A 21,020-nucleotide genomic window follows, 5' to 3' on the forward strand; every position below is an offset into this window, starting at 1 on the left:
CTGTTTAAAAAGCTGCAGATGTTCTCCATGGCGACTATGAACCTGGTTTGTTGTAGCTCTGCATCCAAACTGTGCATCTTCAAATCCTCACCGTGTAACCATCGGGGGGGTAGTCAAGAGTGCCAATGATAGTAATGATCCTTCGTGGAGACTACATGTATAGCCAGAGCTGGTTTAGAGATCATAACAGTCGTGTCTACGGCCCCCTTCAGGCAAGATGAAGAACATCTGCAGCCGCCCGATAAAAACACTTCATTCTGTCTTTTTCTGCGTTGAGCGATACAGAATGGAGGAGGGAGGAGAGTAGAGCAAAACACATACTGCGGGTGAGGGAGCTGAAAGGAGCGTGAACATATGGGATGGGGCTGCTGGTTGTCCGTCTCTACTATCACAAGTCTAAAAAAAATTCAGCATGGTACAAAAATCGTCAGTAAAAAAAGATGCTTTGCTGCCACGGTTATCAGAAGGGGGACGAGTCGGTGGACGCGCCCCGTGTCTTTACGCCTTCTCCTCGGTCGCCTCCTCTGCCGCCTCAGTTACCTTTGAAGGAGAGAAGAGAGGAGTGAGTCACACGACGACGCAGGCGTCTCCCATCAAACAGGTAGGTTCTAAAAACCCACTGGACTTTTTGGGGAAATAGAGCAAGGAGGTGGTTTGCATAGTTTAGCATACAGACTTGGAACAGGTTGGAAGGGCGATAAACAACCTGTCTGTTGTTTCAACAAAAAAAAAATCCACCTACCAGCACCTCTAAAGGGGAGACACCGCAGCAAATGCATAGTTTCTCATTCACTGCGAAGTTTAGGGCTATTGTGCCTCCATAACATGTCTTCTTTGAGACTAGTGGGAAGAAAACATCCAAGACAGACATTTATGTGTACATTTGACTAATTAGGCCATTTGCATATGTAGACTTCTTGCCATTACATGATGCCTTATTTGCATATTTAAACATACAATTTTTCTTAATGTAAGTAAGTATGTTCATATCTATTAGCTAATTAGTTTTACCCTATTCATCTGGGGCATCTACCCTAAAGCTTATTAATTAAAAAGTGATATCTGGTTTATAAAAGCTGAAGACAGAGCCAGGCTTGAGGCGAGCTGTCCCTGCCGGACCTTTCCGGCAATCAAGCACATTAGCATTTCCTTTAACCCCGCCTCCCTGTTGCTTTAGTTTCGGCTATTAGTAGATTTACATTTTTTTTTTCAAATGATCTGCTGGTTTATAGTTGTCTCTTTCCCGATATAAATCAACGGAAAAAAATCTTTTTGGACTCAATGGCATCACGTGACGAACCCGGAGGTTGTAATCCAACGGCTTGGCCATTCAAATTGGCTTCAAAGCCCGGCGCTCTTCCTGGGGGATTGGTAGAGACACGAGAGCGGTATCTTCTCATCTAACTCTTGGCAATAGAGCACATTATGTTTGTTCATTACTTCAGGTATAATTCAGAAATTGCATTGTCCCTCAGAGAAGAGTTGTATAGATGCAGTATTTACAGAACAGCTGCAGTGTTGTTCTCCTTTGATAAACTGGGCCGTGTTCCAAGAAGCAGTTATGGAGTCATCAGGATTACGTAACCCTTTCAGATCTAGAACATGGACTCTAGTCCACTTGTTGAAGCAGACAGTTTTGATTCTATGCGTTTTGGTTTTATGCGGTGAGTTTTGGGACTATTTCTCGAGCAGAAAGTAGTTCCAATTACAACCTCTTTTACGGTGAGATCTGTTTATTATCAAAAGTAACTGGAACCTTGTTTCTGAAAAGACACGCTGCCGTTGAATTCCTCTAATATAATTGATTTAATGTTGGGAGCAGCACAAACACAATTGAATTCACCTCCATCTTATCGGGATATCAGATATGGATACCTCCAAATCTGAGCGAATGAATCCGAAACTATCAGAAGTCGCGAAAGGAAAAACGTAACCACTCACCATAATTTGATGATTGGTCCGGCTTCAAGCTGCCAGCTCAAATGAATGATCATCATTGACTTATGTGTATTATCGTGGTATTCTATATTTTTTAACTTAATTGCTCTGGAAAGCTACTCGCTGAAAGACATAACTCCTGTGGTATCTGCAGGAATCATCTCTTTCTTTCCTCTGACCTGACCACTAGTGGAGCCAGCTGTCTATGAACAGCCAATCACGTCTCACATCAAAGCTGTGCGAGCAGCAAAACCTTCCTGCTCAAAAGTTGTCCGTGGCCCACTTCACTGCACACGGCGACATCACTCCTTCTCTTCTTCACTCGCTCTCATTCTGTCTCTCTTTCTCGAAACACACGCCACAGCACTCCACAGCACACCGGTGTAAATGTTGGCTCAATTAACATGCAACTTTTTTTGAATACGTAATGAGTTAGTGTCCAAACACGCACTCTGAAGAGGGATTAGAAACACTCGAACCATACCATTAACTCTGACTGTCTCATTCTGCCCTCGCACTGACATCAAGGAGGGAGCCGAGCTTCTGATGGAGGACACACGGACAGACGGACGAGACACGTAGATCTGTGTGTGTGTGTGTGTGTGTGTCAGCATGCACATGTGTTAAGAGATGTGTATTAGTGATAAGAAGCAGGGATGTTATGCAGTGGAGGATTATAGGTGCGGTTGATGTGTATGTCATGTTTTTACACAAATTGACAAAATAAGGGAATAAAAGTTATTTTCTCGTCTGTCTCTGACTGATTTTTTTTTTTTTTTTTTTCAATTTTCCCTCCTCATACCTCATTGGTCTTGGTCTCTCCGTTCTGGGCGGGGCCGTCATCCTTCTTACCCTTAGCGACGCTTTTCTTTGCCTTCGCCCCCTTATCCTCTGCCACCTTCTGCACGGGAGAGAGGAAGAAAGAAAAACAAAACACATGAGGGTGCGTATAATTATCCTTGGAAAATATTTCCAGCATGACCTCAAAGATGATCATAATATTTTACAATTCATACTTTAATACTCAAAAGAAACACCAATAAAGGGGGTGAAAGAATGAACCCTGCATACTGTAGGTGTTGCTGTATGTTCGCGTGTGTGCGTTTATGTGTTTTTTACACATCCAGCGGCCTCTGTCACGCACATAAACCAGTAGTGAGGGCCTCACACTGTTACACATTTATGGTGATATGAATAAATCATTGTAGGCGTTGTTTTGTGTGTGTGTGTGTGTGTGTGTGTGTGTGTGTACCTTGGCGATGGCCTTCTTGGGCTTGGTCTCAGGCTTGGCTGGAGCAGGTTTCTGCTAATTAAGCAGAAGTCAGTTAGGACTGACCAACTGAACAGTGTGTAGTTATAGGAAGAATAGTATCTATCTATTATCTATATAACATTACTATTAAGTTTGTCTTTGAGTCGCCCCGCTCTCTACACTGTTTCAAATCCTGTCGCTTTAGCCACAAGAGCTGCTTAGAGAATGAATTAGGACTAACACAGAACACACCGAGGCTGTACTGGCTCCCACTCCCCGATATTATTCATAATAATCAAGTACTTGTAACATATTTCCTAAGCAGTGCTAAGTAGTTTTAAATATCTGCTTCTTCTCAAAGGGAACCGACCCGCGGCCGCTGCACAATGACTACATCAGATGGGAGTTCAGATTCTGGCCACTCAGTGTGAGAAAGTTTGCTGCAGAGCTTTTCCAGGCCGCTGAGCGTGAAGCCACGAGCTACAGTAGCACTGCTGTGACTAAAGTAAATCATGTGATTCTTCCTCAGAATATCTCAGTTTTTCTTATTCTTACACTGGGGGGAAGCGGGCTTAACATTTACAATTACAAGTAGGAAATTCCGCATCATATTGCAATATGGAAAACACTAGAAAGACTACATTTTTGTTATGCAGTGCAGATAGCATCCAATATACAACATGCTAGTTTACTGCCAAAAAAAGTCACATTTCATTAAAGTAAAAGGTGTTCATAGACAAGGAAGCATCAGATCAGGAAACATGCAAAAAAAGTACAGTTAGCATGTTTAGATAGTCAAAAACTTAAAGGAGTAGTTTGATATTTTGGGAAATATCCTTTTTCCATCTTCTTACACGCTCATGTCTGCTTGTTAAACATGACGCTAGCCAAGAGATGGTTAGCTTAGCATAAAAGCTGGATACAGCTAGCATAGTGACCACCAGCGGTTGCTTGGGGCCAAGAAATAGTCCCCCGTAAAAAAGCAATTTGTCAGTTTTACAGTTTGTGTTTTACACATATCAAACAAAATGAGATATTGTGTTTATTTGTGAGCTTTAGTTTAATTTAAACTTGGAGAGGGCCATACTAGCTGTGCCCCCCCCCCCCAGTCTGTAATGCAAAGCTAACCAGGTGCTAGCTACATGACAAGCATATTTCCCAAAATGTCAAACTATGTCTTCAAATTGCACATGCAGATGTACAAACACGAGCAAAGACTCAATACAGATGGGTTCAACATGCAAAGTACAACACAGATAAAAAAACATGGACTTGTATGGCAGAGCTGCATGATCACATAACATAGATTATCATTCATGTGCTAGATAATATTATAGCTATCGTTAGTTTTAATAGGATTTGGGGAACAATTTGAGCATTTTGAATGCAAATTGAACATTTTCCAGGAGTCATTTTGATTACTGTTGAGTCAACTTTAGAGGGGGATCTAATTGAGAAGAAAATGCTTTATCGTTACTGAGACAACAGTTTTCTAAACTCATTCTGTTACCATTGAACCATGCAGCCCCAAACATCAACAAGGTGTTGCAACAGACCGGACCGAGAACGGACAAAGACAACAGAGAAAAGACGTGCGTACCAAGCCAGACGCAATCCTCAGGGAGCACGTTTATGGAATTTGTAAATTGCCTTGATCGAATCCATAAACTTCGGTGAGGACTTTGCTCTGAGCCTTGGTAGTATGACACTTCCTATCCCACAAGACTGAGGCGGGAGGCGGGGTGAGGAAGGAGAGAGGTGAGGACAGGAAGGGGGGAGAACGAAACTTACCGCTAACAATCTCTCTGACCTTCTGGGGGTCTACCGGAGCAAGGGATGATCAATGAGAGAGAGAGAGAGAGAGAGAGAGAGAGAGAGAGAGAGAGAGAGAGAGACAGTGACAGAGAGACACAGATATCAGTTGTACCTTTGCAGGCTGATCTTGAGTGCTTGGTGACTGCTACAAGTGTCCTAATCATTAACCTGTCATGTGTCTATTCTCTCACTCACACTCACACACACATACACACAGTACAAAAAATACACAGCACGCAAACGCACGCCCACACACAGCACACAAACACACATTGATCAACAGTTACCTCTTGCTTTGTGACTTTGGAGGCCTCCTTGCCCTCGGGACCCTCTGGAGACTGTAGGAAACAAGGAAAGGAGAGACTGTTAATAGAGAACCACATAGTCCAATTTCTGGCCTTTTTTTGGGGGGGGGGTCTTTAGGTTGGGATAGCAGGTCAACAGTACATGCCACACAGAAGTGGTGTACATCGTATGAAAGCTGGGAAACTGAAATTAGCAGTCTGTGTCAAGTTGTTGTAAGGGCTCAGAGCATTATAATGGAAGTATATGATGGCCATCCCCATGCTCACTCGTGTCTCAGATAAGATAAAAATTCCTCCAAAATACCACATTAAGACACCAAGACCTCGAGAAGCGCCACAGAAAGAGTCATGCTGCGATTTGGTATCAACAACTTTTGGAAATTTCTGCAATAATTTCATTTTTCTGTGACTGGTTTGGGGTAACTGCTCAGGAACACCACACATCCTCTGAATGCCCTCGGTCTCTGGTTTATGGTTGTAAAGGTTCATGAGGCTGGGATTGTCCTAGAGGTCTCACAACAGGTCATTTCAAAAACTCACTGCAATGAAACGGCTACAATAGGGACTAACATCATCACACACATCACACATGAATACAAGTCTCAGCTTTCCAGTCATAATCAAATTATTCAATTCCAAGACTGTTTAGTTTAGAAATACATTTACATTTTTTTATAATATTGTTACATCGTAAGTGGGTACATCTGTGAAAGGAGACTCGTAGGTACCGATAGAACCCGTTTTCATATAAAGCTTGAGGGGTAAAATTATATATTTTTTGCATTTTACACCCCCCTTAACGACAAGCTAGCATCACATTGTTGGTAGCAGTGGACACCTTAAGGGAACTAGTTTAATATAATACCATTATCTTCCCTCTAGCTACAGCCTCTTGAAGACAGTATAGTGTCAGGTCTTAGAAGGTAAGTGTGTGCTCACACAGCCTATGAATTTTTGTTTTCTGGTTGTTTTCATCTGTCAGTCAATAAATTTGAATTATTAAATCATGAAAATCCCAAAGCTTTTCCTCTGTTCAGAGAGATGGCTAATAAAGGAAGCCAGGGAGAGTTATAAAGCTGAATGAGGCAAATGAGCAGTATATGAGAAAAAGGTGAAAAGGCTACAAACTGAGAAACAGAAATCACACTAATGTAATGAATATTTACCAGATGAAACGTGTGTTGATTAATCAATTGTCAACAAAAATATACTCTGCAACTATTTTCATAATCAATAAATTGGGCAAATCGGGCAAAAAACGCCAAAGAAATTCCTGGAGTTTTTAGTCTTTTGTAATAGTAGTAAACTAGTTATTACAAGTAGTAAGCTGAAGATGTGCGTTTGTGACAGCTGGTCAAACAAAAAAATAAAGCAATTTGAAGACATCAACTTCAGCTTTGGGAAATGTTTCGCAATTTTCTGATATTTTATTGGCCAAATGATGATTAATCGAGAAAATTAATCGACAGATTAATCGATAATGAAAATAACCAAACTTAAAAACGTAGTTACAAACATGATAAGATCATATAAATTAACAAAAAACGAAACACTGATTTATTAACACGCAGTCAGGTAGTCTAGTGGAATATTCATACATTGAGGATTTGAATACATTTGTGCACAATATTAAGAGTTATCAGAATCGTAAATGTCTCAAGTTAAATAATTTAAAAATGATATTCAGTATTTTCTGAATAAACTTATAATTGTGTATTTTTCTTAAAATATCAGAAACAACCTGATGTTTTACATAATTAAACCTTAGTTTGAATCCAAATCCGCATTTGCTTAAAGTAGTCTGTTTATTTGTACAAACATAATTTCATTTGAGGCTGTCTGGTGATATGTGATCTCTCTGCTCATTACCATTTCAATGGGTTCCTCTTGCTTACATGCCAAGTAACCTGAGCTCCCTTAAACTATAATGGAACATAAACATGGAGATATTGATTAAGAACACATCGCGAGGGCTGTCAGCCTACATTTAGATCCTCGCGTCATGAACATGGGAGGACACACATTTAGGCTGCAGGCAGGTGAGGAGCGTGTACAGTGGAGCCCACCCCCACCATGAAAACAAAAAAATGTTGGTTAAACCCCGCAGGTTGGCAATCGCATCATTTGCATGTGGGCGACCTCCGCCCCTAGAGGCCCCCCATTCTCTGTCCTCAAATGCGAATCTGCGCAGACAATGGCATGTTTTTAGATGGCAGGAAAAAAAGCCAATTTCCATGTATGCGCCGATACAATGCACTGGAGCTCGTCGAGCACCGCTGTTTAGAAGTCACGGCCTCTTTTAACGCAGCGGCAATTGTCCCTGATCCCCTCTTTCTTTATTCCCTTTCTCTCCATGTCAATCTCGGTTCGTTCAATCTGCTTGGCGCTTGACATTCATCACCACCAGAGAACCAACATGAGACAGGGAGGTGGTGATATGTTTGTTTTTAACTGTTATATTACATGTTATTCAGAATCGATAAGTCGCGCCTACAATAATTGTCACCACGCACGTCTCGAGCGAGATTTACGCATCCATCCATCCGGCGGGTCCGTCTGACATTCACCAGTGCGCACAGTAGACGGGGAAGTGGCGAATAAAACGACCACAGGAACGGCCATTGAGATGAACGCGGGGGACATTTAGGAGCATAAAAAGAGAAATCTATATTACAATAAGATATATCCTATACGCGCAAAGACTTGTCAAATTAAAAACGAGAGGTCGCGAGCGAAAATACGCTTCCTCAAACTTTGGCATCGCCTCACCTGCCTCGACGTCGCCACAGAAATCACGCAGCGCAATTTTCCTCAAATGCAAGAGCAAAAAAAAAACAACTACTGTGAAGTGAGCTGTGTGGCACGGACGACACTCACCTTTCTCTTCGGCATTTTACGCGTGAATTATTCTCCACCAAGCACGGACGATTTGAGGTCAAACCCGAAGGTCCAGAAGAGGCGAATTTGAACTACCTCGGAATACGGGATCAATATCTAGGCACCTTCGATAATATGTTGATTATATGCACTCCCCAAAACTCTACAGGCCTACCTCCAACAGCCATTGGGCACAGGAGTCAAAATCCTCTCCTGTGCTGACTCGTGATTGGCTCGTGCCGTCTCTATGTAAATAAGAGGCTCGCGGTCATTGGCCGAGGTTTATCAGAGGGTGTCTGTGATTGGCTGCGCGCTCTTTGTGAGCAGATCCTACCACACGGCCACGGCTGAGAGGGAAAGTGGAGACGGGCCAATGAAAGCGAGGGCCGACTCTCGGTGGATCTGGGTAATGTAGGATGAGAGAGAGAGAGAGAATGGTGTAAATAAAACACAAAGGACCAGAAACACGGGCACAATAACACAATGTCGGCCACAGAGGAGCTCCAGAAATTCTGGCGGGTATTGTGTCTTGTAGGGTTTCCATTTCTGTAAAGAACTAGAGCAACATGCATCACATTTTGCGCAACAAATGGACCATCACTGCAGAGGCACCGGTCCCTGTAGGGGGCATCATAATACTCGTAAAACAATAACTTAAATACAGCTACCATAAATGCATTATTGCAGAAAACTGAGTGGACTGCTGAGTAATTTATTTCATTATAAGGACACTTTTTTTAATAAGAGTGTAAAATATCAGGTGTACATATAGGTTGAAGGCTAAATTGTATATTTAATATGCAGCAGTGCTTCATTTGTGTTTATCTCTCCGCTAGGAATTGAATTTACAGCAAAGTCAGAATAAAATGAACCTAATAACTAGAAAGAATACCATAACAGACTTAAAGCTCTTAGATCAGGATATGCCATAGAGGTAATAATGTGTTTAGTACACATAACAATTTATCCCTCACATAAATAATAAACAAGAAAACATTTTCTCAAATTATGTCAAGGAATATTTAATGTATCAAAACCTGCATTCATAAGCATTTTACAAATGTATATTTTCAAAATAGTGGAATAGGTTTGAGTTTTTGAAACTAAACTCAAAAATCTTTATAAATCAAAGACTGTATACAAGAAGCAGACGTAGTCACCGTGACGTCAGCCATTGGTTCGTGTATTTGGCCGTCGCCATCTTGTTTTTTGCAAACAGAAGCAACACGAGAGGTTGGAGCTAAGTACAACCGAATGCTGAATGATACATTTTCAAAATGTTACAATAAACGTTCTTGAAGTGAAAACAGTGTGAAAGTGTGAAAGTTGAAAGAAGAAAAACACAGACAACTCTCAGATCGGACAACGCCGTGGCAGCGACCAGTCAGTCGCAAGGTAGCCCCGCCCCAAAGCCTACCCTGCTTTAAGGTCTATTTGACTCTAAATGGACCATCATTTACTGAATGAACATCATGCTGTATTGAAGAAGACTTGAAACTATAGATTGATTTGTCCCCTGATGACTATTTGAAAGAATGCAGGTTTACTTCCACATTGGCTTCACTTGTCAGATGTGAAAGGTATAAATTAGACTTCAGCCAGACCAAGTGGCAGAAAGTTATGATCTGGTAGCTACCCTCCGTTTGACCCAAGATCCGCTCAAATTGGTCCCAGAGTCCCAAAAGTACCTCTCAGGGCAGCCCAAGTGACTCTTCCAGCATGTCACTCTGTTGTAACTTTAGGGCAAAATCCAACTCATAATCTCAACCCTAACCCTGTTTTGCACAGACCTTACCAAGTTTCTGCAAACCGCTGTTCATATGTATTGCTTCAGTTGCCCCACGTAACTCAAACATACAAAATGTCTGTCTGATAAAACAGACGGAATCAGACTTGATAGATTCAAGAGACTGAAGAGTGGAACCATTTCTAATTATCCATTTGTGCCATTACTCCAATTTGTCCGCTGTGCTTAAATGTGAGGCTGCAATGAACCTCTTTTTATTGATTAAACTGTAGATTGTTTTTTCCAATTCTAATAAATTTTTGTTTCATCTACTCATCGACGAGAGGTTCATGCTCGTGACGGCGCAAGATGTGAACATTCATGACATAAATGGCGTCCTCCTCGGCTGAGCTGTAACGTTAGCTAGCTCAGGAGTCATTTAGTAGTAAGAAAAAAAGGTCCTGCATAAAATTGCTCACATCAAGGTGTGCGGATTATTTTGATTAACCAGGTCAGGACGCGTGGAAAGAACATTGCTGTTCATTTTTTCAATTTGTTTTCGGTGCTTTGTGCACCACAATGCAGAGTCCGACCTGGTCCCATTACATCAAACAAGGCAGACAACTCACACCAAAACAATCTAGGTTGATATATAGCACTACAGGTAAGTGGAATAATATTTATTTACTACCATACGTAACAAAGAAAGACTTCACATTTAATAAAGACAAAACCAAGGAATGTTTGGCATTTTTATATCTAATCAATTTATAATAATATTCTGTGCATCCAGTAGTATGGAAATAAGAACATCTTCTATAAAACAATGGCTTCTGCTATGCATTTACCTTCAGCACATCATTTGAAACATAGAAGGCCAAAAAACATTCTACAGGGAAATCGACAATAGCAGCCTCGACATTCTTGTGTAGCATCACAATAGACACACACACACACACACAGCTACAAATCTCACAATAGACGGAGCTTTCCTGCCCAAACAAACAAAACCCTTCATGTTAGAAGTCAACCCAGAACACACAGGACAGGTAGCTCGATGACCGCTCCACTGTTCCCACATAAATTCACACTGTCAGCTAAACGGCAGGGAAAACACAATGAGGAACATGTACAACACATACATACATAAAAGAAAGACACAAAAGGAATCCACACTGAAAGGAAATCGTCCCCAGAATGTTGCTTTAAATGTTTTATAACACTTCTTTGGCACAACTCACCATTACCGCTCGGTTTGCATGCTCTTCTACCCTTTTGTCACTTATTATGAGCATCAGTTGTCTTTTTTTCCTAATGCTTTCTTTTTCTATTGTAACATAATATCCATTTAAAATGTTGAATCTTGGAAACTGTGTGCATTCTGGGCCTCGACGGGGAGTTTTCAGTTGTTTTTAAGCACCCAACACAAAACATGCACAACAGATCAATGACAGCTTAGAAATTGTGGTGGTTTGATTTTCTTCACACAATACATAAAGCTTTCATCTTTAACAAAAGAAAAGAAGAGGATATAAATCAATGAATGTTGACACTTTTGAAAACGTGTGCTCTAAAATAATATATAGCCACCGATAGCCTATAATCAGCCGTGCCAGCAGCTCTTTATACAGCAATGCTACATGCTGATGTTTAGCATGTATAATGTTTACCATGTTTACAATATTAGTTTAGCTTGTTAGCAGGGTAACATTGTCTGATTAACACTAAACACAGCTGAAACTGATTAGAATGTCATTAGCTTTGCAGGTCGTAAACAAAGTATCAAGGGGATTCAAATCCTTGACCTGATGATGGCGCTAGAGGAAACGTTAAGGGATCACCAAAGTGCGTTACAATCAAAGAGGCTCTATAAAAAAAGATGACGCATTACAAAATCTGCCAATGGTTTGAGATACACTTCTTGTCTTCTAACTTGGTCACGATGTGAAGCTAGGGAGTTCGCAAACATTAGCTACCAGGTGTGTGAGACAGAGAAAAGACTTGAATAAAATGAATTTCCCCCCGATTTGTGTTTTCTTCAAGATATGTGGCTTGTGAAAAATGGGTCCAATATTTAGTTTGGTTACTATGGAGCGAAAGAATCGGTCATAATCTGTGTCCCCGTTTCCCGTTGGAGTTAATAGACTGAGGACCTGCCGCAAGTCTCCTAAAGGGGGGATGTGGCAGAACCCACATCATCACATGTCAACCTGCCAGCGACACCAGAGGAAAGGTCAGGGGATCAGCAAAGCAGGGATCATCCACTGGGGACCATGAATGTCTGTAAAATGTCATGGCACTCCATCTAATGCTTGTTGTGATACTTTAGTCTGGACCATAGTGGTAGAATGGACGATAGACGACCAGACATTGCCACTCAAATAGAAAAAGGCTTTTCATTTGATGTATGATCTAAACATATTTATAGGAGGACGCGTGTCCAATGATAAGTTACTCTACTTGAAAGAAACCAGAGCAAACCTCATCCCATTTTAAAAGGTGCAGCGTGAAGGATTTGGAGTAAGGTTGCAACCAACTGAAAGCTCTCCCGTGTGCCAAGCGTGTAGAAGAGTACGGTGACCGATGCTAAAAACGTAAACACATGAAGGGCCCTGTCTGGGGCCAGTGTTTGGTTTGTCTGTTCTGGGCTACCGTAGAAACATGGCGGCCGGCTCCGTGAAGAGGACCTGCTCCATATGTAGATATATAAACGGCTCACTCTAAGCTAATGAAACACAACTACTTTTTACACACTAAAGAGAATATATAGTATTATATTCCCTTTTTGGCCAATATATCCCCCTAAATGCTATACACTGTTCCTTTAGGCCATAACCCAAAACCTGTGTGAGAATAAACATGATATGCTTGGGAGGGGAGTTTTTCAATACACAGAGTGTCCCAAATCCCATTCTTGCATAAACAAAAAAACATAAAACATTGTTACAAATCAAACTAGAGAGTATGATCTCCGGTCTAGAAACAACCCCGGAGGCTTCATGTGAGGTTTAGTAGGTTTTAGTTCAGCTCCGCTACATCAGATGTATGAGTTGAGTTTGAGAGTGAGGAACAGAATGTGATCCCTTGATGCTCTTCGAGCCATTTAGTGACACCTGACAACTGCATTTGTTATGTTTCTTCACTCATTTATTCTTTATTTATTCACCCGTCTGTGTCTCTGATATGTGCTTTAGAAATAAACCTAAACCCGAATGTCATAAGAGAGCATTGCTCCTGTAGAAGTCTATTTCACACTGTAACCTCGTATTAAAACACATTTGGAGTTCATGCTTGACTTTGGAAACAGAAATTGACTAAACAATCTCATCTCAAGGTCCATTTATCAGCTTCTTCAGGAGCTTTTTGATCATAATCACCGTGAACAAAATCATAAAATAAATGGACATTGTGTTAAATAGCAATTAATAACAAATGAAGAGCGAATTTAAAAGTTGTATTGGAGTACTGCGCATCAGACATAGAGGTGCTTCTCAGTAGGTCAGAAATAGTCTCTCTCTCTGACGATGCAGCGTCATAATTGAGATGCCATCTTTATTTTTAACAGAATGTGAAGGAACCTTTTAGACAGCACTTGACTGACACCTCGTGGACGCTGTCTGTAATGACAGCGTCACAGGGCGGCTATTACATCGCACTTTCAGCATCATCATTACCGGGGAGAATTAGGGCAACAACAATGTCTCTGAAGGCGAATATTTTAAGGAGGGACAATTAGGAGAATAGATATTTGTTTCTGCCTTCACGTATTTGAATGTAACGCCCTTCACGTTTGACATATTTCCCTTCATTTATTTTATTGTTTATCTTAAAGGCAAAAAACAAAATGCTCGTGACCTGACTGACACCAAGATGTCTATTTATAATACCGGAACTCTCTCCCTCCTCCTCTCCCTGCATTACGTCATTGGTGCCGGTGCATTCGCAGTTGATTTTGAGGGGGGGATGCAGCTCTCCGGTCTTGTCTTCAGATGATCTGGTTTGGTTTAATATCTTTAAATAAATGCGACACGCGCACACACACATAACAAAACAGCAGGTTAATAGGCGGGACTTCCATCCGGCTGGTTATCTAAGTGTGCAGCCTGCAGCGCGAGGCCAGCCAGCTCACGATCAGACAACAAGGTAAGCTTGTTGACAGCATAATCTTGTAGCGACCCTGTACAGTTCACCCTGTCTCCGACTCGTAAGTGGAACACTACAATAAATTGCGTTTTTTAAATGAATGTCTCTGCCCCCCGGTCCGCTCGCGTGAAGTGTCTTCGCTGTGCGTGGTTGTCTTCCTGTTGCTCGCGGAGCTGCGTGTTTGTAGCAGTTAGCTCTGCAGCTGAAATGCTAAAACATGGAACCCATTATTCCCCTTAAGGCTCTCAGCAGGAGGGCTGTCATGTAGACATTTGTGGGTAAGTTGCTCTTAAAGATGCATTGCAGTCGGTATATATCCTCAGTCTGAACAATGACATCATTGTTCCTCCTGAGCTGAGCATGTCTTTATGTTGAGTGTGGCTGCTGTCTAACTCCAAACTGATACATAATTTCAACCTTTAAAATGTACCCATTATGTTCCCAATGTGTCACAATGTGTCATCTTTAAATTGCTTGTTTTTGTCCAACAGCTCAAACCCCAAAGATATTCAATGTGCAATATAATAAATCTGCTGGTTTTCATATTTGAGAAGCTGGAACCAGCCAATTTCTTGCAATTTGATTATAAATTCGTGGCAATGAATTTTCTACCGTGCAACTAATCGATTATATGTCATAATCAAGAAAAATATCGCTTGATTCAAAAGGCATTTGGTTGCAAATGGCTTAATGTTGGTTTTATCAATATGGCCAAGATCTCTGTTTTGCACTGCGAGTGTACAAGGAAGTGTACTTCCTTTAGTGTACAAGGAAGTACACTAAATTACCAAATTGTATTTTTCACATTAGAACAAAGTAGGTCAACCCCTGAATGTTACGCCTCATTTGTGATTGTTGTTTTTAACATCTCGTTAAAAAACTACAGCTTTTTAAATGTAAAGCGGTGGTTTGGACACTGATGTTTGGAGGCAGAGGCGTCTCCCAAACAAACAAAGTTGGAAGTACTGCTGATTGAATAATCAATGAGTCGGTCAAAGGCTGAAGATGACCGGTGTATTTTCTTTGTCCTACATGATAGTGAATGTCTTTGTTTTTGGCTGTGGGTCAGATAAAAAGAGATGTTTGGAGACGTCACAGCTGATAGACAAAAGATTTATCAAGAAAAGAATAATGTAAATAAGTCAGCCGGTGTTGGAGGTAAGCCCGCCCTAAAGGATACTGTACTCTATGGTCTGTTTGACTCTAAATGGACCATAATTTACTAAATGAACATCATGCTGTATTGAAGAAGACCTAAAACTAGAGATTGAGACCATAAACTCATGTTTACAATGTTTACTGAGGTAATAAATCAAGAGAGAAGTAGTCATTTACTCATAGACTTCTATACAAATCAGACTTGCCAGAGTAGTCGCCCCCTGCTGGCCAGTAGAGAGAATGCAGGTTTTAAGACACTTGCACATCGGCTTCACTCTGCAGAGCCTGGTGTGTCCTTATACTTTTTTTCCAGACGAGGGCTTAATTGCTCAGCTCACTGACTTCTTCCTTTGCTTGTAGGTTGTCTCGTCACACACCACACTATGCTGGGCTGCTTGCTGCGAAGAGGCTGCGGTCCTCTGGTTCTCCTGTGGGCCCTGATGCTGCCTCTGGTCTCCCTCCATCGCTTGAACCAACATGGGCGCAGGAGCCACGGCGCGAGGGACCGGTCCAAGCTGCTGCTCGTGTCCTTCGACGGCTTCCGCTGGGACTACATCAACCGAGTCCCAACGCCCAACTTCCACAACCTCATTGACAACGGCGTGATGGTGGAGCACGTGGAGAACGTTTACATCACCAAAACCTTCCCCAACCACTACAGCTTGGTGACGGGGCTGTACGCCGAGACGCACGGCATCGTGGCCAACGAGATGTACGACCCCGCTCTGAACCGGTCCTTCTCCATGGAGACGGACAGTATATATGAGTCCCGGTGGTGGGAGGAGGCGGTGCCTCTCTGGGTGACCATCCAGAAAGCTGGAGGGCGGAGCGGAGCGGCGATGTGGCCGGGGTCCGACGTGAAGATCCACGGCGTGTTCCCCAATCGGTACCTCCCGTATAATGCCTCGGTCTCCTTTGAAACCAGAGTGGAGCGGATCATTGAGTGGTTCTCCGCACCCAAAGAGGAAACGGTGGACTTCGGAGTTCTGTACTGGGAGGAGCCGGACGAGAGCGGGCACAGCCTGGGACCTGAGAGTTCCCTCATGGACCCCGTCATCGCTGATATCGACGTGAAGCTCGGCTTCCTCATCAACGAGCTGAAGAAGGCGGGGCTGTACCAGAGCGTGAACCTGATAGTGACCAGTGACCACGGCATGGCGCAGCTTTCCCCCGACAAGATCATAGAACTGGATGAGTATGTGAGCAGAGACCTGTACACCTGGGTGGACAAGAGTCCGGTGGTGGCATTACTGCCCAAAGAAGGTATCACTTTAAAACATCTCGTCACATTCAGTGCCATCAAGAAGTTCATTAAATGTTTGACATTTTTGTTTGGGGAGAAGATCCAGTACTGCTACAAGATAGTTAGCGTAGCATAGCATAAAGACTGAAAGCGGGGGGAAACAGCTAGCCTGAGTATGTCCTAAAAGGTGACAAAAATCCACCCACTAATGTGTTGTATCATTTCTTCTCCTCCGTCTTGCAGGGAAGCTTGACGAGGTGTACAGCAAGCTGGTGGACGCGAACCCGAACATGGTGGTGTACAAGAAGGAAGACCTTCCCGAGCGCTTCCATTATCAACACAACATCAGGATCATGCCCATCCTCATAGAGTCCAAGGAAGGCTGGACCATCATGCAGAACAGGACCGGGCCCTTCATGCGTACGTGTTCAAAGCTCATATAAAGCTGTGTGGGCACAATACGCTGGTTTGTAGCTGTTGTTTCAAACAGCAGCTCCAGTCTGCTCTATTAATAGCGTCACAGGAGCTCATGTATTACCAGCTGTAATCAACAAAGAAAGTCAGATTGGTTTTCCCTTTTGAAACGGCAGCTGTGTCTGGGTTTGGAAGTTTGTCTTGCGCCGCCTCAAAGTGCACTAATTTCTTCTTCAATTGTCTTAAAAAAAAAAAAAAACCTCTTTAGATAAGATATCTCAAACTGTGTATTGGAGCTATTCATTGCAGCCAAGCAGCTAATGTTCCTGCTCTGCTGTTGAAGGCTTGTTAATCAGTAAAATGACCTGGTGGAGTCTGTGGCTGGAAGGAAAGACCTGCTGACTCTGTCCTCACGAACATCGTGGGGTGAGACTGCGAAGCTGAAGATGTGTAGTAAGACACTTCTCAAAGATAGTTTCTACTGTATGGCCGTTTGATTTATGAGACATCAATAGGCCTGGACAATGAAACTACAGCAGTTACTGTCTGCTCCTCGGTGAAGGCACTTAATTACATTAGTGTATAGACCCAGTGTGCATGAATCGCCCCAATGCTCACTCATAATGTTCGTTATCGTTGTGCGTTTACTGGACCTGCACTTCCTGGTTGCAACGTTACAGTTCTGCTCTGTGAATAATCACTTTCTCCCTCGTTTACTTCAACTGAAGATGGTAGGACAGATGAATTCTAGCTTGTTTCCTGTGTTGATGCGTCTCACATCTGGTGTTTTTATATTCTTGTATTGGGTTGTCAATATGCAGTATCTTTTAGGTCTAATTAACATGTTAAATACATTTCCTTCCTCATAAAACATTTGCAAAGCCATTTAAAACAAATATTTTAAATCCTGCATTCTTTACGCCCGTGTTAACTTTTCTACCAATGAACGGAAGTTACCATATTTGGAATGCGAAGGAGTGACGTAGAGAAGCCGTATATGGCTCTGTTAGCGGCAGCGACCTGTAAGCCCCGCCCCCTAAAGCCCTGCCCTAAAGCATCCCCTGCTTTATGGTCTGTTTGACTCTAAATGGACCATCATTTACTAAATGAACATCATGCTGTATTGAAGAAGACTTGAACCTAGAGATTGAGACCATAAACTCATGTTTACAATGTTTACTGAGGTAATAAATCAAGAGAGAAGTAGTCATTTTCTCACACTTTTTTACAAATGTACCTCTTTTTGCAACCGGAGGAGTCGCCCCCTGGTGGTCAGTAGAGAATGCAATTGGCAGGACTGTGTATTCTGCTGCTACTGTGCTGGCACATGTGTGCACAGTAGCATAGGTCAAAAATAGGTCATCATGTAATTTTCCAAACATATTGAAAACCTTCCAAAATAACAAACATACTGCTTTTTCTCAAGTACTTAGGAGTGTGCACATGTGCCTCATGCGTGTAGACAATACAAACTAAACATAGAAAAACATTTCTACATAGTTTTACCAGTGGAAAAATAAATACCTCTCAGGGTACCTTTTTAAGAGAAAACTATTTTTTCTCTTACTAGTGCCATTTATCAGTCAATATTCTTTTGGTGCGAGTCGTCTAGTTTTGGAAGTATTCATGCATTCATGCTAATACATTTCTTGTCTTTTCTCTCCAGTTGGGAACCATGGGTACGACAACACCTTACGCAGCATGCAGCCTGTGTTTGTGGCCCACGGGCCGGCCTTTCGGCAGAATTACCTCAAGACCTCCATGCGCTCCGTCGACCTTTACCCTCTCATGTGCCACATCCTGTCCATCCACCCTCTGCCGAACAACGGCTCCCTCCTAAACGTACAGGACCTGCTGTCCCAGGAGGCGGCCCCGTCCGCGTTCAGCGCCCCTCCCAGGGTCAACGTCCACTCCTACGCCCCCGTTGTGGGCTCTTTCCTCGGCGTGGTGATGGTGCTGGGCTTTCTGGTGATCTACATAAAACAAGTGATGCTCAAACAGCTGCCCCCGCTGAAACACGGGAGCAGGGAGATGTCTCAGCCCCTGCTGCTGAAGGACATGCACCTGTAGGTGAAGAAAGGGAAACGCTGGCAGACGTAAAAGAAGAGGAGGTGTCGCTCCCCAAGGTAGTTCGCTCTGTCCAGAAGCATCCCCCCCCCCCCCCCCCCCCTCCCCCCCCAGATGTGCATCTGGCTGGCTTGAGTGTAAGGGAAATGTCTGGGGTTTGCTTCTGGTGTAGGGTTAATCAACATACATAAACCTTTACATGGGTTTTATAGTGGCTTTGCTTTGATTGTGAATTTCACCCTATATCATCTCCTCATTGTCACTTTATAAGTAAAACTTTAAAGTTAAAAGTAGGATTTTTGCCTGTGATTATAGAAAACATGAACCCTTGTTGGCCAAAATTGAGGCGTCAGTATGCTCTAAACAAACCTGTTAGTCTGAAAGGTGAAAGTCTGCGGTGTAACGGACCATTGTCGATCCGGGACCCGTACGCATCCCCCCTCACATGCGGATTAATTAGTTATTATTACATTCAAATATTCAGTAAAATCTGTTTAGTGAAACGTGAGTTTTGGCCAGAGGTAAATTGTAACGTTATCCTGATGTGTTGACATGTGAGCTCGTAAAACTTTTGATGAATGCTAAAGGCTGAAGTTCTTCTGCATACTTGTGTACGTTTTGGAAAGTTATTGTCCAGACAGAGTAAAACAATACATTCATTTAAAAAGCACTTTTCAGAACGGATGTTCCAAAGTGCCTCACACATGCTATCAAACAATCGAAACACCGTGTTTGAAGCAGACTGACACCTTGACTTCCCGACAGTGACAGCAGTATGGACGTCGGTAGATTTTGTTAATTCGGCTTTTTCGAATATGCAAAATAGATTTGTGTCATAAGGGAAACGCAGAACGGGCCTTTCAGATTTGTTTTGCCACCAATTGTTCTACTTGTGGTCCGAGCACTGAATTAGAAGTTGCTTTAAATTATAAATGCTGTGATTAATCAGAGAAGTAATCAAATGAATTTAGTGTCGACTGGGGTGTTATTTTTGAATGTTACATGAAAGCAGATGTTCCACTAGAGACTCACTCCGTGTGCCAGGCTTCTGCTCATGTAGTAATCCCATCACAACCTTGCTCTTTAGTAGAGAGTTGCCATTTGCCTTTTAACTTAACGGAGAACATTTCTCTAAGGTGTGCAATTGTTTGTGTGTCAAGTCTGTTTTCTTTTTTTTTTGTAGAATTTGTGTTTGGAGGACATTTTTCTGAATAGATGGCAGTGTTCATATGTCATAACCGTGGCCATGTGTTGGTGAAATGTGAAGTGCAATTGCTATTGGGTCAGTATTTCGTCATAGGGATTATAAGGGTTTTGTTGTTGCTTTGTTAAGAAGACTATTTCGGCATGACGTGCAAGAACTGTTCCCCTGATTTGCAGTACGGGATAGAAATGAAACAGAAGGAAGGGGCAGTAGCTGGATGCTTTTTAGGTCATGGTTAACTTGCACTTCTTGTTGGTAGTTGCTATTTCAAATGGTGTAAAAAAAAAAAGGTGTGTCTTGCCAAAAAGCTTTTTTAAATTAGTATAATTATAGAAAGTCAAGTAGAATCCAAATCTGCAAATAAAATTCTAATATATTTTCAGAATCTTTTTTCAGAAACGATTGTTTTTTCTCCTTGTGCTTTTAGATGCATTGACCTGTGCCCCCCAAAAGATTACAGACATCACTGTGATATAGACTTTTTACAAAATTTAACTAATTGAAAGCATTTATATGGAAATTGTTAATTTTATGATAATTTTCTTGTTTTATGAAAGAGACGTGTCTGATAATTTCCCCTGACTTATTGACAGAGAAATGAAATATATCCTGAATATATTCAAACAATTCATTTGAAATTGTTAGAAAATAACAAATTGTTACATCAGGTTAATCTTACTTGATTATTAACCTGTTTTTAAAATTAAATATGATTTACAAATGAACTATCTTTGCCATGTTGATGCAATTAAAGACTTATGTGAAACTGAGCAATTTGTATTTTATTTTGTGTGTGTGTGCATGTGTTTGTGTGATACCAGGGCCTTTTACACATTTTGCTAGTGCAGACCATTTATGTTGTCACTTTCCTCCCACGG

The 21,020-nt window shown here is 42.0% G+C and overlaps 2 protein-coding genes across 7 annotated transcripts; one reads left to right on the forward strand and one right to left on the reverse strand.

The window, feature by feature from the left end:
* Window positions 1-546: 546 nt before the first annotated feature.
* hmgn3 (high mobility group nucleosomal binding domain 3) lies at window positions 547-8,353 on the reverse strand. 4 transcript variants are annotated; one of them, XM_076084385.1, is made up of 6 exons: window positions 8,188-8,353; window positions 5,293-5,343; window positions 4,982-5,011; window positions 3,191-3,241; window positions 2,741-2,839; window positions 547-2,522 (listed from the first exon to the last, which is right to left on the reverse strand). In XM_076084385.1, exons 1-6 carry the CDS (start codon window positions 8,200-8,202, stop codon window positions 2,334-2,336), a joined length of 435 nt encoding a protein of 144 aa, XP_075940500.1. In that variant the 5' UTR covers window positions 8,203-8,353; the 3' UTR covers window positions 547-2,333. The 4 variants fall into 4 exon arrangements, with proteins under 4 accessions (XP_075940500.1, XP_075940499.1, XP_075940502.1 ...); XM_076084384.1 differs by having other exon boundaries at window positions 3,191-3,244; XM_076084387.1 differs by lacking the exon at window positions 4,982-5,011.
* A 5,487-nt stretch (window positions 8,354-13,840) lies between these two features.
* Window positions 13,841-20,912, forward strand: enpp5 (ectonucleotide pyrophosphatase/phosphodiesterase 5). 3 transcript variants are annotated; one of them, XM_076084381.1, is made up of 4 exons: window positions 13,841-14,117; window positions 15,575-16,477; window positions 16,701-16,877; window positions 18,538-20,912. In XM_076084381.1, the coding sequence occupies exons 2-4, from the start codon at window positions 15,598-15,600 to the stop codon at window positions 18,939-18,941; spliced, it is 1,461 nt and encodes a 486-aa protein (XP_075940496.1). In that variant the 5' UTR covers window positions 13,841-14,117; window positions 15,575-15,597; the 3' UTR covers window positions 18,942-20,912. The 3 variants fall into 3 exon arrangements, with proteins under 3 accessions (XP_075940496.1, XP_075940494.1, XP_075940495.1); XM_076084379.1 differs by having other exon boundaries at window positions 13,842-14,056; XM_076084380.1 differs by lacking the exon at window positions 13,841-14,117 and adding an exon at window positions 14,126-14,334.
* Window positions 20,913-21,020: the final 108 nt, after the last annotated feature.

The sequence above is a fragment of the Anarhichas minor genome, unplaced genomic scaffold (assembly GCF_050575085.1).
Source record: "Anarhichas minor isolate MPS153535 unplaced genomic scaffold, ASM5057508v1 ptg000136l, whole genome shotgun sequence".
Taxonomy (NCBI): domain Eukaryota; kingdom Metazoa; phylum Chordata; class Actinopteri; order Perciformes; family Anarhichadidae; genus Anarhichas; species Anarhichas minor.